Here is an 18,500-nt window from a genome sequence, read left to right on the forward strand (position 1 = left end):
TGAATAATGCCAGTGTCGAGGTTGATATTTTTGAAAATGCAGAAACATTCTGATATAAAACAAAGAAAAGTTGTCAAATCATCATCGCCAATTGATATGAGCCAAATAATCAATAAATAGTTTCAGCACTAATCAGTCTGAAGTCTTGTTTTAAAGAAACTTGAAAAACTGTAAAATCAATGAATGACAAAAAGTTGTCCTGCACTCTCATGTGAAAACTTTATACATGTTAATGGTGCATCTCTAGCACGTCGCTCTATTTTCTTTGGCGGAGGAAAACCAAAAAGAGCAAAACAGGCAGAGGAGCGTTAAACATAAACTTTGGTGGAAAACCAAACAGGGGTTAAAGCTCGAAAAGCCCCAAGTCAGCATTCAGCTGACAATGAGGAGGTGGGCAGTGATCGGCGCACACACTAGCAGACGCATTGAGAGAGCTGTCACCTCTTCATCACCCCCTCCTTTAAGCTACAGCGCACCACCTCTCCCTGACCCCTGCGGCCAGAGTTCACGCTGCTCAGCTGCGGGAGCTCCACGCGAAGCAACTTTATTGTACGCTTCTAACAACCAGCCAGTGAAAGCCCCCCCACCCTTCTTCTGCTCTGTGAGCAGAGCAAACTCACAGCTACAAGTTAACAAGTCGGACAACACCATAAACTACATCACCATTCTAAGAGAGAGACGAAGAAGCACAGTAAAACAACTAAAAGTGAGTTAGTGAGTAAAAAAAACTGCTGCATGAGGCTTGGTCACAGTACCTGGCAGACTTCATAGAGTAGTTTGTACTGCTCCTGAGGCTTCTGCAGGGTACAGAGGCTGCATCCCATGGTGGAGGAGATCACACCATCCAGGATCCCCCCTGCAGCCACTCCAGGCAGGACAAGAGAGAGAGAGAGAGAGTGGGAGCTAGATATTTTTTCTTTTTCCTCTCCTCTCTGAAATGCCTTCGTCTGTCAGCTCCGTGTCTTTTCTTCCACTGCCACACAGCGACTTCGGCTGACAGGACTGACTTCCCCCAGCTTGTGGCTCTATCTCTGCGCTCAGCCTCCTCTCTCGCTCGCTCTCTCTCTCTCTCTCTCTCTCTCTGTCACACACACACACACACACACACGCTAAGCCCCCCCACCCCTCCTCACCTCGCACGCACCCGCCCTCTTGGTCATTCTCCAGCCTTCTGCTGAGCTCACCGAGGCTGGTGCTGGGGCTCAGCTACGTAAACCCCCTCACGTTTATTAAGCATCCTCTTGTTGATCATTCATCGAGGTGGGTGCTGACATCATGCAAAATAGGCATCATTAGATCTATAGAAACAAGCTGAGTGATGTAGAGGCTTCTCACTTCTCACGACAGCATGTTTTCTCTCGAGGGGCCCTGGAAGCTTGTTTGTTAACAGCTCCACACTTTTAATTTGAAATCCAGCTGCATATGCACGAGTGCTACATGCAGGCATTTATCCGTGACAGTTGATTAAGGCGCTAATTATTTGTGATTTACGCGTCCAAATATGTACCATGGCTCAGTTGGAGCATATCCTTTCTGTGCCCCAGTTAAATTCAGCACTTTGTGACCTCTGGTAAACTAATCCAGCAGAAAGAGACGCCGAGCATCTTTTCCTCGTGTATCTCTCTCCCCACATGCCCAGGCAGCACAAACAAATAAGGCAGATAAATATTTATGCTGTCCCTCCCCGAGTGCAGCCGGACAAACTTTACCCAGCGGAGCATCCTGTGCATGTCGACAACATAGAACGGTTCTCTCAGTCCTTCATGGAGTCTGCAGCACTGTGTGCAGACAAAGGCTCCATATCTCTTGAGTGTTTGTTCCGGTGCCACACAGCCAACTGTGAGAGCTGGTTACAATCTGCGGGTTTGTAGAGGTCAGAGATAATAATACTATCGAAAAGTTTCCACTTGCAGACAACATGATGAAGTGTCACAGCAGCCTGGGCGTATGAATTCACCATATGATGCTTCCATTCCTGATTTAATAGATGTGAATTACAAAGGGTTGCTTCAGTTTCATCCATACAGCAAAATACCTGGATAGATTTCATGGCAGGGGTGGGGGTGGGGGTAGAACCCTGACTGCTGGCGATAGTGGTATTTCCTCCCACCAGATGTGTCCACTGATCCCTATCTATCAGCACCTCCACACCTTCAGCCCTTCTCCACATTATTAGCAAGGCTCAAAGGTTCCCAGTCAAATAAATGTCAAGTTAATTTTATGTAAATATTTTCAAATGCCACAGAAAACTAAATATGACATCTGAGCAAAGGTCAAATATTAGAAAAAACAAACAAGTCAACTCAATTTTGCCATATTTCATAAAGGAAACACTGTCAGAGTATCTACCTACTAATACCACAGATATCTGTTTGTCTGTATGTAGAAGACATATCCTGTGAAACATTTATCTTATTGGCTTCACACTTGGCAAGTGTGTTGTAAAGTGTGGTGTCAAATTTGGTGCGATTTGGACACGTACTACGTTCAATATAAAAACATTTTAATAAAGAGGCAAACAGCACCTTGCAGCCAGTGGAGGCTAAACATGTCTTCTTCTACATCCTCGGATAAACTACAGCAGCAGCCTTCAACTAGCTTTTATTTTGAAAAGTTGTGAACTCTGGTCTGAAGATTGTGAACAGACCACCGAAAAAGCCGACATGCAATGTATGGAAAAAATAACAGCACTTAATTAAATCATTCAGACTTATATCAAAAACCTCACACATGAACAGTACTAAAGCAAATTCAAAGCATTGACGATAAAATATTCATGATAAACCAGGTAGGATGAACACAAAGTTTTCGAACATCACTCTGCACCAAAGACTTGTAAAAAGCTCTGCACACAGCGTCCAGCACACAAACAATACAAAGTGACAGTATATTGTAGAACTGTTTGAGGAGGACTCACTGATGACAAGGAATAATTCTGAAGTAGCTCTGGAGCTTTAACACAGGACAAGAGAACAGAACATTACGAACAAGCATGTTAAGAATAGGCAGTGCAATAGTTTCGTTAAAAGCACAGGCTTTGTGGCATATTGGCTAAAAACTCCTGCTTCAAGCAAAGTTTGTTAGAATGTCATCAGAATCTACCGTTGCTAATCCCTAATTTCATTTCACATACATACACTCGGGATAGGAATTCGGCTAATGAGATTTCACTCTCCCTTTTAAATCATTTAATCTATGCTTGTCTTCTGTCCAACTGCTATGAACCAAGAGTTAATGTCTGTCTACAAATAATTTCTCCTCCTTTTTCCCACAACCTACAGAATCCTACAGGAAGATCTAAAAAAAAATGAAACGATCTTAAATTAAGATCCTCAAGGCAGAAGAAGTGATGGTGACAAAAAGCCTCGGGGCAAAGCTGCAGAGGTATCTGTGCGAACGCAACAATCATTCATAATCACTGCAGGCTTTGCTTGTCTGGGTTTTTAGGCTTAGACTTTCATCCACTGTAGCGTGGAAACTAATTCTACGCTCACATTAGTCCAACTGTTGTGCCTGGGGCAGTGATCAGTGGAGAGTTTTTAGCCGGCGCTCTTGCCTGGCTAATCTTTCTTTCACACTGAGATTATCCCATTCACTAAGTCAAAACGGAGACAGCCCTCAGATATGAACAGCTGCACTAAAGGTTATGGCAGCTATGGCAGAAAAAAAGAAGAACGCGTGTTGTGCTAATGAATAATCGGCAGCAGCAGAACATGGGGCTCAGAAGTCAAACTGGAGGAGCTACAAACTGTCCGGCATTGTGTTCGCAGATTTAATTTTGCCGCTGCTGATTAAATTTCTTGCTCGCGACAAGGTCTCTCTCCTCTGTCCCATGTGGTATGGTTTGATCTGTGGGTTACACACACACACACACACACACACACACACACACACACACACACACACACTTCAGCTTTTATTCATTACTGGTCCACACAGAGGTTCCAGTCTCAGCGGGAGCAAGACCAAGCAATAATAATGTCATGGGGTTTGTGATAATAAACATCAGCATTTGTTTTTTTAATCTTCTTTTAATAGAGACTAGAGAGCTAGAGGTTACCACATCCACTCCCAATTACCAATGTGGTGCTCGGGTCCTGTGCGTTTGATCCATGCTTGGTTGGATCATTCATATTCATAGTGACTGCCTGGTGTTGTGTCTGCGTCCCACTGGGCCCAGTTTAAGAGTCATGGTTTTAACTAGAGCCACAGCGGGATCAGGTGGCGATCGCCGCGGCGTACATCGTTTCTGTGTGGTTTATAACTCCCCAACACATCGTCTTCTTTGCCTCTGAGCTCGTCGTGCTCAGAGGCAAAGCTTCAAGAACGGACAAAGCTTACACAGTTACAGCCTGGGCTGCGAGGTATAACTGTCTTTTTACCTGGTTAACTCATTAATTGTTTACATCAAAATACACAGTAAAATCGAATTATTTGACAATACTCAAATATTCTTCTGTAACCAGTTACGACAAACATTTTAAGTAGTGGTAATATATATATATATTTTTAATATTAATTGAAAATATATTTTTATTGAAGTTAATTGATTTCCTTTCTTTTTCTATTTGAATTTCTCCAAACCTAAATATATAATCTGCATGTCTTTGGACTGTGGGAGAAACCCAGAGAAAACTCACGCAAACAAGGAGACAACAAGCAAACTCCGAACAAAAAGACCTCGGCCAGACCCCAATTCAAAAAAGGACATTTTTGCTGTGAGGTGACAGTGCTAACCACCACACCACCATGCCATCCTAACCTATTACTTACAATAATATTTATATTGATAATATTCCATTTGTTTCATTGACGCTTGTAGGCAAATATCGCCATCACAATTTCCCAGAGAACAATTTTCAATTGCTTATTTTGTCGGAACAATGATCCAAAAACCCCTAAAAAAAATCCATCTATTGATGAAAACAGAGCAAAGAACCAAATCTTCATATTAAAGAAGCTGAAAACCAAAACTACTTGGACATCCATCATTGATAAATGGCTTAAATGACTAAATGAATACTGGTAGCGTGACATTTTTAGAAATAAGCTCAACAGCTTTTCAAATAAGATTTATAACACTAACCTGTCTGTGTACTATATGACACATGGAGCAAGCAGCCAGTAACTGAGCATTAAGACTGAGGACAGGGGGACACAGCACACCCAACTCTGTCATATATAACAAATATCTACACGTTATATGTCATTTGTTTAATCCACACAAATATAAAGGCATAAACACAATAATTAGTTGTTTCATGTGTGATATGTGCTGGGCTATTTCTTAGCTGGGACCAGATGACCAACCAGTGGAGGAACTCGTGTAGAAGTGATGTTTTGGTGTATTTGCATAGATTATTATATTGGATATTAAGAGTTACAGTATGTGATCAAGTATCAACTGCACAGACGTGACCCTTTACTGTCCTCAGTTCATATGATGGCATTGCTCCAGACCCACTGAAATGAACACAACCTGACCTCCACACTTCAGTCTGCCATGTGGCAAAATGCTAAGCTATTTATCTCTACATCGTGGGAAGCCAGATCCCGGTGATCGGAGCGGGGAGAGGATTTAAGAGAAGAGGTCTTAAGAGGGTGTGGAGACCAAGTCTGCAGAAGGTGACGACGTGGCAACATGTGAAGAAACAGGACACTGATGGCTGAGTGATAACACAGGGAAAAAGCATGATGTCCGGGTCCGGTCACACGACTCTAATGCGGCATCCAGACGGCAGGATGAGGGAAAAACAGGGGGAGGAAGGGTGGAAGATGTGGAGTGATAGAGGGACGGGGGGACTAAATTGGCTACATATTGTTAATCCATGAGGGAGAATGTCATGGTGTGGCATGTCTGCTGTTTGGAGTGTGATTGGTTTCTGCAGCAGCAGGGGGGATTAACGTCACCTCACATCATGTTACAATAAGTATAAAAAAAACCTTGCAAACCCACTGTCGTCTAGTGTTCAGAAGTTTGAAAGGCCTTTACAATGACGAAAATAGGCTAGTAGCATTGTTCAATATTGCAACGATTATATGAGTTGCGATAAATACGTATTTACTGTCTTCTTCAGCTAACCTCCTGGTCACAACCACATTGACACCAATTATTATGAGGGCAGCTGACAGCTTAGCTGGGGCTTTATCTGATTGGCTAAATGGTTATGAATGCATGACCTGTACGTCGAGGGCTCCATATAATAAGTGACATGTTTGTTTGTGTTCTACTAGTAAAGGTTTAACAGTGCTACTAGTGTAGTTGTTGTCAACTAGAGTAAACTGTTTTCCAGCCCAACATGGGGTAAACAACGTTCAGCATATTTTCTTTTCCAGTTCATTTGGCTCAAGTGTTCAAGAAAACAATTTGTTTCTAATTCATCGTGTTTCAGGCAGTTTTTGCATGTGTTTATTGCACAGGTTTGTATCCCGGTGACGATTACATAAAAATGAATCATTCAGCCGAATCCACTGATTAACATAAACAGGAGGATGCTTGGAATTTCTGTTTATTCAATATGACGGAATGGACACGCTACTCATTAGATAGATAAACAAAGGAGACTATCTTCTTTTAAGGCAGCATTTATGAAGTGGTGCTGAAGTTCAAATATCCTGGATAGGAGCGCTGCCATGCCTTGTGCAGAGTCTACGCAAGTAGCGAGGTGCCACTGGTACACGCACTCGACCAATTGGGAGTCAGTATCAGCTGTCAATCATGACGTTTCAAAGAATTAATATAGTACCAAATAACAAATTAAAAACAAACCTATTGGAAAAATTAACACTGATAAAAACTTTGTATTATTAGTTTATAAGTTTGGTCCCATCCACTTGCATGGAGGAGGTGGGATTTATGACCTATACTGCAGCAAGCAACCAGATGAAGAACAGGACGCTCTGGCTTCACTTTTGGGTGCTTGATCAGCAAAATAGCAAAAATTAAAGCAATTAAAATGTTTAAGGTGCCCTGCGTAGTAAACTGAGTGTGTCCTTGTGTTCCACCAAATGGGTTAAATGCTTTTTCTCCATCATACTTTTTTTTTTTAATACATATTTAAAACTTAATTGAAGTCTTCTCTCTCACAGTCTTTGTTGGCACATTGCGGCGTATGAGTGCACATTACCACCGCCTGTCAATCAGTGATGTAATGTGAATCGCAATTTGAAAAACATGGATCCAGAGCACCACTAGAAGTTAAAAACTCCACAGGCTGCCTGTACAGTCATTAAAGAAGCATTCATGCAGTAATCCATCATGCCTGCCTTTATTAGTAAGAAGTAGTTCTGCTCTACTCATCTGAATGTGAAGTTTAAGTAAAACATGTTCCACACATGTGCAGTTGTAGTGCTTGTAGTAGGTTGGGCTGACACCACAAAGTGTCCGGTACATTAACTGTCTGCAAAGCTTCATTCAAGAGCGTTTTTGTAAATATTGAGTATTGCTAAATGTCCATGACTATGTTAAGGAAAATAATTTATTTTTATTTCTACACACGCTTTGGGATTTCACACACTGTTAAGAACACACCAACTTGCTTGTAAGCGAAACAGCTCACGAGTGAAGGGGAGCGGCACGAGGGAGCGAGCGCTAACACAAGGGATGTTAAAAAGACGGTGTTAAAAGAAAGACAGGCGAGACAGGAAAACACACAGGACCCACAGAAGACGGAACAGGACAGGAACAGAGACTAAATGTGTGGAGGAGTTTAATGAGTCTCCGGTTCCTCTCAAGTGCACCGCTGGGACCCGAGGATCAGTGTGTATGTGGATGTGTGAGTGTGTGTATCCACCTCTGTAACACTGGGCTGTGCATAATTTATCAGACAGCTGTCAGCTTTGTACTCCTATTTACTGTGTGAGCCAGATCCTGAGCCAACAGAGACTCCAGCCAGCAGGAATGACAGCCACCAAAACAGTTTAATTGGAGACTCAAGCCACTAATAATGCCATCACTATCACTTCAGTTTAATTACTTAAGTATGAGGCGATGTTTAACAAGACTGATGTGCTAAGATGCTGTAATAATGCCAGTTTGAAACTGGATGTTTTGGGACATAATTTATCTTCTTTTGTTAACAGAAGATGCAAATCGCTTTTTCCGCCCCAACCTCCCTGAGGTTGTTTTCCATTATCAACCTCCTGGAATTTAAATGCACATAATTCTTGCTTTGGGCTGTTTGAAATCACCTTCAGTTTTTAGGAGCTTGGTAAAAGAAACGCTTCAGGCATTGTGGTGAAGTCCCTGTAGTACATCATGACACCAAAAACCAACAAACAAAAAGATCAGTTTTTTGTGTGATTCCAGAGTAGCACCTCTGTCCTTCTGCAAACTTTTTCTTGAGAAAATGTTGTCAAGTTCCCATAGAACAAAACAAACATAACTAACAAAAGAGAACAGACGACAGCTTTGTGGCTTTGTAAATGAGCCAGTATCGGTGCCAAGTGAATACAGGCAGGATGGATTAAGTATAAATGAATTAGTCTTGGTGAAGACACACTAGCTCTTTCAATCATTCGCTTGGCTCGGTCCCCGGCTGACTGCCCTGAAACCTACCACCACCTATGAGACATCTGTATTTCGCTCCATAATGGGGCTAGTAGAATTACCACCCAACCTTTGCTATAAAAACGTCTTCAGCACTGTGTGAGTGTGAGGTATAATAAAATACTATTTACAGCTAATTATCCAAATGCCACGACATTCCTGCAGAAAGTAACTCATGGCGCTTGTCAACACAGTTATTAGGTGGGATATTAAAAAGGAGTCCATATTTCATCCCCTCTCCTGGACCTGAGAGCAGGGCTCAATGATGTGACTGAACTCTGTGGCTCTGCGCAGGGCTCTGCCAATTCTGGAGTCCACACAGAGTTGCTGTCACCAGCTTATTCCCTGTGCCTTCATCACTTCTAGCTGCTGAAGCATGTTGGCAGCCACAGTCAGAAACGAAAGCCTCCAGCCACACTGGGCGAGGAAGACCATGTGCATGGCTCTGGCTCTGGGCCGAAACTGTCAGAGAATATCAGATAACTTGGACAAAGGGTGTGAGCAAGCATGGAGTTGACAGCCATTCATTATTTAGATCATTTACAGTATTAGGAGTATATTCGTCAATTTGAAATTGAACCCATGACACCTATCAGCTGTGAATCAGAAGGCAGAGCAGGTCATTTATTAACTACATGGTTGGTGTTTCAATTCTGTCCACATTTCAAAGTGTCCTTGAGCAAGACACTGAACTCCAATTGCTCCCCAAGGATAGTCCTGTACCTTGCACTGTAGCTTTAAGCCACTGACGTGTGAGAATGGGTGAATGAGAGGAAGCGCTTTGGATAAATGCTTCATAAATTCAATCAGTTTACTTTAGCAGGGGTTAAAAATTGACCAGGAGGATTTCCCTTGTGCAAAGTATTCTGGTGTGGGCATCTGTCTGGAAGAGATTGGCGGGTCAGAGCTGGTGTTACACACGAGGAATGTCCAATACAGAGATTAGCCACTGATGCAACACACTTAGGTGATGCCAGGAGCCTTCACACAATGTGGAACGTAGTTATCCATCCTTTTGGACCAATACGATACAACTTGAGCAGAGTAAACCTAGGGAAGTGCGGGCAGGCCAATCACACAAGAGGGTACCAGACAAGAACTTTGGTCACCAACCTTGCAACAGTACATGGCATGGATGACACAGAGCACAGTGGAATCAGTCATTTTCAGCCAGGGAAGCATGAACATCATAATTTAAACTTGCAACATGTAGGGCCAGGCTCTTAGGCTGGAAGGCAGGTGGTGATGGCAGTTTATACCTAAGTTCTCTTTAAGAGTTCCACATCTTTTGTGGGGCTTTGTAATAATGAGGCAATTAGTCTAACAAATCAGCATCTGTCTCTCTTCCAAAAGCAAAGTCAATAAAAAAATTGTTGGACACAGCCCCCCCAAACTCTAATATCAAATATTTCCAACACTTTCAGGACCGCAACTTGTAAGAAGTTGCAAGAACTTGGTATCAGGTTCTTCTCTGGATATCGGTTGTACTTTATGAAAAATAACACTTGCTTCAATATCCACTGGAACTGTACACATTTAGGTCTTACAGCTGAGTTCACTCTGAATGACACCTTCTCATATGCTAATGGTAACTTTGCTCCATCAATCACGGATGACAGCACAGATTGCTCACACAGAAGAACCTGAAACGTATTATGACCTCCTGAGCAGGGCTGAGATTGAAAGGTTCTATAGCAAGGAAAATGACTGGAAATAGAACTAATAGCAGACCCCTTGACAATGTCTACATGCTACAGTACATTAGGTTCAGTTCCTGTGGTGGGAAAGCGGCAACACGTCAACCTGTTTGAGTGAAAGGTTCCTAAGAGTGAGTTATAGCCAAAGATCCCTGTTCAGGCCTCAATCTCATTACATTACAGTGCACTTCCAAATGAAAATCTTTGAGGTCATTGGGAGGTAAGTGACTGACATGTTGGTTGACATCACTCAAACGTCTCAATACCCAGACGGATGACCGTGTTTAACTGCCCAGAGTCAGCTGTGACTCATTCCTACCTTTAGCACTACACAGGATTTTTGATGAAATTGCTGGAGATGCTAACTGGATACCTCGATCAGTCAGTAAATCTCTCTACCAGGTGACATCCAGCCCTTTAGCCCGGGCAAGGCAGTCACATCAGGGCAGTAGAGGCCGATTCACTGCCTCCCTGTTGTTATTTTTGCTGAGTCAGTGAACAATTTCAAAAGGGACATGCCCACTGCTCTTCACATGTGTCAGGCTCTAGTGGCTGCCAGATGACACATTCTAAACGTCACTTACCACTTCACAGTTCACAGTTACCACTTCATAAGTAGCTGAATAACTATACACCAAGGCAATTCACATAAAGGCAAGATGTAAGAGCTTTGAGCCATTTCACAGTCCTTTATGTTCTGTGTTCAAAGAAAAATGGTTGCGCCTTTTAAATACTGAATATATTCCTATCCCAAGGAAAACACACAGACTTTGATCCAAATATTAAATGTCTGCAATATTAATGTAATAGCAGGCGTCATTGTTGTTTGGATACACACTGTCTCTTAACCATTCTAGGACATTTAAGAGGTGTGAAATGAAAAGGTTGTACTTCGAGTATCATCATTACCAAGAAATCCCAGAGGACACCTGAGACAATCTGGTGTGATGATGAAGGCTGACCTTTTGGATTAAAACGAAATACAAGATTCAAGTCTCTGTCACTTTGAAACAGGTTTTTAAGCAACAAATTAAGCTCTGATACGGTGAATTGAGCTTATCCGTCCTCGCTTTTTATCTTCAAAGGTTAAATTGTTCTATGCCCAGAGCTCTGTTTTTGGTTTACACAGAATTTGTAACCAGTAAATACATAAACCTGATTGTTGCTGCCCTGCTCTTATTGTACGTTCACACGGTTTCGAAATAATGGAAAATTCAGGTGAATTCCAACTCAAGTCGGAAAAATGTAAACTTCGAAAGTCGGCAAAAAACATTACTTACTTATGAACCAATTAACATACATTTACAATTGCACAGAATTACTTAGCAGCTTGTAATGTGGACGTGTCCTATGTTTCACTTTGTCACTTGCAAACTGCATATCTATCTCTCACAAGAGCCTAACACCACTTTTTAACCAATACTGATGTTTTTATGATTAACATGCACTCGTTTTAAACGATTCACATGCCTGTCACACTTGATCCCTGTTCTTTGCCCAAGAGAGAGGTCAAGGTGTTGTTTAAAAACCCCTAACACATAAATACAACACATTTTGTTGATAGCCTCCATGTTTTTTCCCTATTCTGACTTCAGAAGTCCAAAGTCCAACAGCGACTGGACAACTGGGTGATGCTAAGTTCCGAGGAGCATGAGAATACACATTTAGCCTGCCCCAGAAAAGGGAGACATGCACGAATACTAAATAATAATTAAGTAATTAATGTCATTATGAAAATTCAATTATAATGAAATCCCCAAAAAACACAAAAAAAGAAATAGGTGGTAGTCAGTAGTGCAGGGATTGGCCGATTGAAATTTTGCTGTGTGGACGTTAGTGCAGATAAAACAGTGCGGGGATCGGCCCGTGGACTAACTGCTGCTGGAAGGCACGGGGCGCCCGGGGTCCAGGTGTGTCCCATGTCGCTGATTAAGATCCTAATTGGTCTTCGGCCCTGGAGACAGAAACCACGGCAACAGCAGAGTGAACCAGGCCGGAGGGGCCGTCACGTCGACACAGGAGCACTTTGTTTTCCAGAGTTTTAATGTTTTACATCACTCATTATGCAAACATTCATGGGTCGTCTATAATGGATTACATTTTGCCAACAAACTCAAAGGCTTCCCATGACACATCTGCTCTCGACAATACAAACCAGGTTTGCCCACAGCTAATTTAATTATCAACTCCCAGGAAATCCATGTGTGTACAATGGCCTGTTTCTTCACTACTGATCCAATGATGACTCAAAACAGAGAGGCTTTTAACGAAGGCAACTCTAATACCATTAGCCTGAGAGGAAATGAATTGGTGACATGTGTCAATAAATGTACTGCAGTGGTTGTGCAAAGTGGTGCAAATAGAATTATGTAGGGTGCCAATGTGTTATTATGCAAGTGTCCTTTCACTATACAAAGCCCGCAAAAAGTAATGAATAAAATGGAAATGTGAATAGCAACTGCAAAAAGATGTTCATGCTATGATTTCCCTATTTTTTTCTAAATAAACGAGGCCATGAGAGCTTTTACCAAACAACTTGGTGAATCATAATGAAGCCTGTTTTTAGCCTGCACATCTTTTCAAATGAAAGACATTACATGCCACAATTATTGACACCGACGGCTGCCAGGACAATTGGATAATGCGGATGTCAATATGAGGCACTGGTTGAAAACATTTCATGTCTGATTCAGTCAGCGCGGGGCTCAGTTTATTTCACATCAAAGTGGGAATTGGAAAATGGTCCCAAAGTGCAGGTTTCTGCTTTGATGCTCTGAGCATCATTAACCCAAATATAATTTCTCTGGCACTATTTCCACCAACACATCTTCAGAAGGAGAGTGTTTGATTGAAAATAACAAGAACTGTAAAATTCAGCTGCCTGCCGCCTCCAAACGCATGCACGCACGCACGCACACACACAAGCACACACCTCTCGCCTTACACCCTATTCCCTTCTAAATGGAGGAGAAAAATGCGAGTGTGCTTTTAAGGAACCCAAGCCTGTAATTTCCATCTAGTTCCAACTTAATTTGCCTTGAAGTAACCTGCAAATGCAGCCTTCACAGAGCACAGTGCTGTAGTGCTGAGAGGACCTTGTGCATTAAGAGGGAGAGGCTGAGAGGGAACCGTCATCTATTTCAAGAAAAGCGAGGGGAGAGAGGAACAAAAGAGCAGAGGGCAAACGGATGCTGGATGGAGGGAGCAGGGATTGAGTGTGGATATACAGAGAGAAGGGAGAGAAGGAGATATGGCTGTGGTTTAATGAGGAGACAGTGATTTTAGGAACGAGCGGCGGCGGGGGGCGGGGGGGGGGGATGTTTTGATCTTTGACCTCTCAGATCCTTCGGTGTGGGTGACAGGACTGAGTTGAGACAGGGGATTAAGGTAATCAAGGGCAGTAATGAGAACAGAGCGCACATTCATCAGCCCGGACATTATGCACCATACACCTCCTCAACCCCCTCACACACGTGTGCCTGAACATACACATCATCTTTGCCTGTGGTGGTTTCCTTCACTATGACAGAAGGGGGCCACAGCAGACAGATATAGATGTTTGGAGCAGTGCCCCGGGATCATCCCACCCCCAGTTAATAGAATACCTAGCCTTTGTCCCACTTTACAAGGACGTGTGTCTATTAGCTGGTTCAGACAACACTTCAATGTGAGTCAGACAGGACTGAGTTATCAGGAAGTGGATATGTGAGGTACAGAACATCAGCTGCTAGCCGGACATTTATTCTTTCCAGCTCTTGAAATATGAGGAGTTGCTGCTATTTTTACTTATTTATAACATCCGATATTTCATAGTTTACAGTAAGTTGGACAAAACTAACAATTTGAAAACATCAACTTGGAGTTTCTGTACTTTCATTTCTAATTTCTATGTTGATCCATCATTGACATCAGAGGTGGTAAATTGCACTGTGCTGTCATTACATAATGGTCAAATTGAGCTTTTATGATTCATAAAAATACATTTGCATTTACAAATTTTATATTTGATATAATATCATTATTTCCTATTATATATGTATATATATATATATATATATATATGTAATGTAAACCAAAGGTTGGAATGGTGACTATCTTTGCCAAAATTGTGCGATAAGCTATGAGGACAGGAATGAATGATACCCAATACAATGTTGGAAAATCCTGAAAACACTGTTATGGCACTTTGTTGGAAACTGGAACACTATCTTTGTTTTGATTTAGTTAGGATTAGGGATTTTCAAGTAGGGATATAATATAAAATAATAACGGTATCCCTAAAAAATCTTGAATGAATAAAAAAAAAGAGAGAGAGTAAGCCGACTTTGTAATCATATCTCAGTCGGTACAGCAGCGAGCAGAGGTAGAACAGGCCTTCTGCATCCCAGCAGACACCCTGACAAGGCCAAGGGTTGAAGAGGCACCTTACAAGGCTACGCTCTGACTGCAGCCGACTGGTGGAACATGACTTCATTCTAAGGTCGGCAAAATCCCTTCAATCGCTTCAAAGTTCGGGCTCAGTTTTTAACACCTACAATGGGAACATTGAAGTCCTCATAATGAGGATGCCACATGCCGATATCATCTTTCACAGGCTCCATCTGACCGGTGCTCCTGTTGGATGAAGTCATGTTCACCGGTGCACATCCCTGCTTCTTTTTTTTTTTTTTTTTTAAATCACGTGTTTTCAATTACTCCAGGAGTGCACAGAACCAAGTTGTTCTGTAATTCAATAAAGGACACAAAGAGTCAGGCTGAGCGGGTGGGACAGCCCGGCTTTGTCCTGGGACAGCTGAGTGACAGGGGTGAGTTTAGGGCCTCCGAGCACACAGTGGTTACTTTGTACCTGTCAGTCAAGCTGTGACACAGACAGCCTGCCGGGGGACAGGGGGGACACCTCGAGAGGGGAGCGAGGTGAGAGGTCCTTGACCGAGGGCAGTCCCCCCGCCAGCAGGTGATTCCCACCCTCCGCCTTAAAAACATCAGTTAACAAAGAGAGGCACAGAACAGCTGGCTGCTGCAGCAGAGCAGACGTGTGTAGAGACAGACATGGACCTCAGGTCTTTGAGGCTGTACTTAGATGTCCTGGTGCTTTTAATCGTCAGCATAAAAACATACTCATGATGATTATTGCTGTGTTCTAATTCAGGGACTGCATCCTGTGGAGGACTCTGCCTGCTCATGCTAAGATGGCCACGCCTTCAAAGCCCATGTCGTCGTAGACCAAGTAGTCTGCAAAGGCTGAACTGAAATGAGATGTTCTGGTCCACAGAGGGTTTCCTATTTGCTTCACCAGTTTTGCCACTGGTGTGCAATGTATCTTAATATAGGTTGGCTGAGTAGGATCCACTCGTGGCTCCTTCATTGCTCAGGAATGGAAGGACCTAGTTGCAGCACTGTGACACAGTCGGTCCCCAAATGCAGCCTCCGAAGGGGGCGGCCCCTGAATTGGGACACAGCTTATGCATAAAATCATATCTTAGCTTAGCATGTTAGCATGCTAACGTTAGTTAATTTGCAATAATTACAAGTAAGTACAGCTGAGGCTGAACCTCATTAGATTAGCAGGTGTTTGATCTTGAACAAAGACACTGGAGGTAAAAGTTGAATATTAACCTGCTGATGGCTCCAGGAGAAAATATATTAGGATTCATACACTGACTAATAATGGCTCTGGAAAAATATGATGATTTACATATGTACTGTATATTACATTATAACAGTTCCTACACATTTGTGTACTTTTGATCTGGGGGTTAGGTACTATGTGTTCTTCCAATTTTGTGACAACAGTTTGCCGAAGACCCTTTTTATTGTAATAATTAAAAAAAGGCACAAACCCAGGTCGATAAAGTCATTCGTTTTTTGTGGCCTGCACCTTTGAAATAAACCTGGAAACTGTCTCATTAATACTCTTGAACCTGAAGATATGTCCCACAATTTTGTGGATTACTTCCACACAAGACTGGAGGCTGCTTTAGCATCAAAGAGGAAACCAAATCTATATTAATGTCCCTGCTTTTGAAAAGAGATGCTCATCAATCAATATGTGGATGCTGAGTATACACACACTTCTGGCCATATAGTTTATATTTCAATAGTAATTACAGCAGTGCAGGTTTGATTACTCACAACTCAGGTAAACAACTCTTAAGTAAAGATGGTTTCTTTTTTACTCTGTTATTCTGTATTGTGCTTCTAAACCATCTCTATTTGCAGTTTTCCAAATGCATCACTGTCAGAAGAGTCCGAGCTTTTCTTTCCACTCAGGTCCGCACTCTAAGCTCTTCAGCTCCATCTATCTCTGTCAAAGCTACGAACTACTCTTTCCTCAGTCCACCACTGACTTCTTCCTAATCTACCGCTCTCAGCTCACACACCATCATTCAAACTGCTTCCGAGCCAGTGGACGTGCCTCAGCCAAGAAAAAACAAAAGATCGATATTTTTGCAGCTGAGTTGTGGAGGTGAGTATTGGTAGGTATTACCCGGTCACAGCTGGTTGTGCTGGCAGCTGGAGTGAACGGCTACAGAGAGTGGCTCTCACAGACTGAGACTTCTGGATAACACTAAAAAACCTGGGGCTCAACACTGAATAGACAGGTTAAATGTAAAGTAGAGAAATGAGGAAACACTCACTGAAGACTCCACCAGCAGCATAATCATGATTATACAGAGCTGAACATAGTAATGCCAGTTACAACTCAAACACATGTGCTTATAATACAATGACAAGATCTTAACTTGAGTCTCGGACAAAAGACCAGCAAGTTTTTTCAAAGGTATTTCTTAGTTCACATTGTGCCTGATATTTCAGCCCCAATGTGACACGTTGACATAAACACGAACATTTCGGCGATTGGTGGCGCCCGAGCAGATCATGCAAGACGAAGGACATGACGTAGACATTAAATGACGTATAAATTCTACAGCGGAAACAATGTGTTTTTGTTCAAGTCAAAATCTTTTTATATTGAGGTTTTACAGGGTAACAGATGTACAGCCCTGTTTGTTCATTAAAGAAAAATTGGTGATAAGTGTACAATGACAGCTGCTGAAACCAATCCCAGTATATAAACAAAGGATGTATATATAGCGTATATACAATAAAACAATCCCTCCTGTACCTGCCTGCCACACCAAAGGCTAGTGGAGCTGTACATAATAATCAAGGATTTACCAACATTTACAAAGACGTATATAAAAAAGGGTCCCCATGCTCGAGTTGCAGGACATGATATCCATCAAACATGTCAGCATCAGTCCTAATCACCAAAAGCTCTAAAATCTCGTTGTCTTTCCAAGTTGGTGACTTCTATGTGTCTGACTCCTCTTTTTCATCCTGAGATATTTATATTCTTTCTGTTTTTAAGTTTGGCTTCCGTTGTGTGTTAGAAACATCATCAACATCCCCACTTGCTTTTCCTGCTGTATTCTCACATGGGCTCACTCTGATATGATATTTTGCAGACATTTTACTAGGAGACTGGCAGTAAAAACTCCAGAAAATGTCCAGAGAAACAGACATTTGCGTTCTCACACATAGCCCCTATGGAAAGATTACAGAGTTCATGTCTAAATGCAACTTTAAAAATAAAGAACCGATGGGTGTTAAATGCACCAGTATTTAGGGCTTAATAAATATGCTTTAATTCAGCATATTTTCATGTCAACAATGATTCAAAGTTTCTGAGTTTCTAATCGTATGCAGAATCCTGACTAAGTGGATCAAATAGCAGCCGTGGTGTAACTGGTGCACCATAAATACAGCTTATTTTGTTTTTCTGCTTCCAGTCATGGCGGGCCGTGGGGCCACAGTCCCTGGCCTTATGCAACCTCACATTAAAATGATTTCAATGAGCTCCATGCAGCGCAGTGATACAGACGTTAAGTGTGAGAAAACAAGACTCCTATATCTGGTAGATACTCAGTATTGACAAGTACCCTGAGAGGAGAAAAATGATTGATGTTTCCAAAATTGTATTATTGTTAGAGAACAATCCTCTGACACAGCTTTCAAGTTTTTACAATGGAATTATTACAAAATAATTATTTTAGTGCGAACAGCTCCTTATGACAGAAAGCGTCTATTTATTCACTGGCAGAAGAAACACAAGAGACTTTTGACGAGCAACAACAAAAAGCCAAATTCAACCCAAGCAAACTAGAAAACAAGGAAAAGACGATCAGATTTATAATTCAAAGTCCCTGCACGTCTCTTCCCCTCCTCCACTCCCACGTCCCAGTGGACTGTCA

At 42.1% G+C, this 18,500-nt stretch overlaps 1 protein-coding gene across 3 annotated transcripts in view; it reads right to left on the minus strand.

Moving 5' to 3' along the window:
* pdzrn3b (PDZ domain containing RING finger 3b) overlaps window positions 1–18,500 on the minus strand; it is a 99,130-nt gene that overhangs the window by 19,821 nt on the left and 60,809 nt on the right. Inside the window, exon 1 of one of the 3 annotated variants that reach the window (XM_035147996.2) lies at window positions 756–1,076. The exons of the other annotated variants lie outside the window; for them this stretch is intronic. Within the exon in view, the coding sequence (XP_035003887.2) occupies window positions 756–824 (69 nt within the window). The 5' untranslated portion in view covers window positions 825–1,076. Of the gene's footprint in view, window positions 1–755; window positions 1,077–18,500 lie in introns of those variants that run through there. 3 annotated transcript variants of the gene reach the window in all.

Source organism: Hippoglossus stenolepis, chromosome 3 (genome assembly GCF_022539355.2).
Source record: "Hippoglossus stenolepis isolate QCI-W04-F060 chromosome 3, HSTE1.2, whole genome shotgun sequence".
Lineage (NCBI taxonomy): Eukaryota > Metazoa > Chordata > Actinopteri > Pleuronectiformes > Pleuronectidae > Hippoglossus > Hippoglossus stenolepis.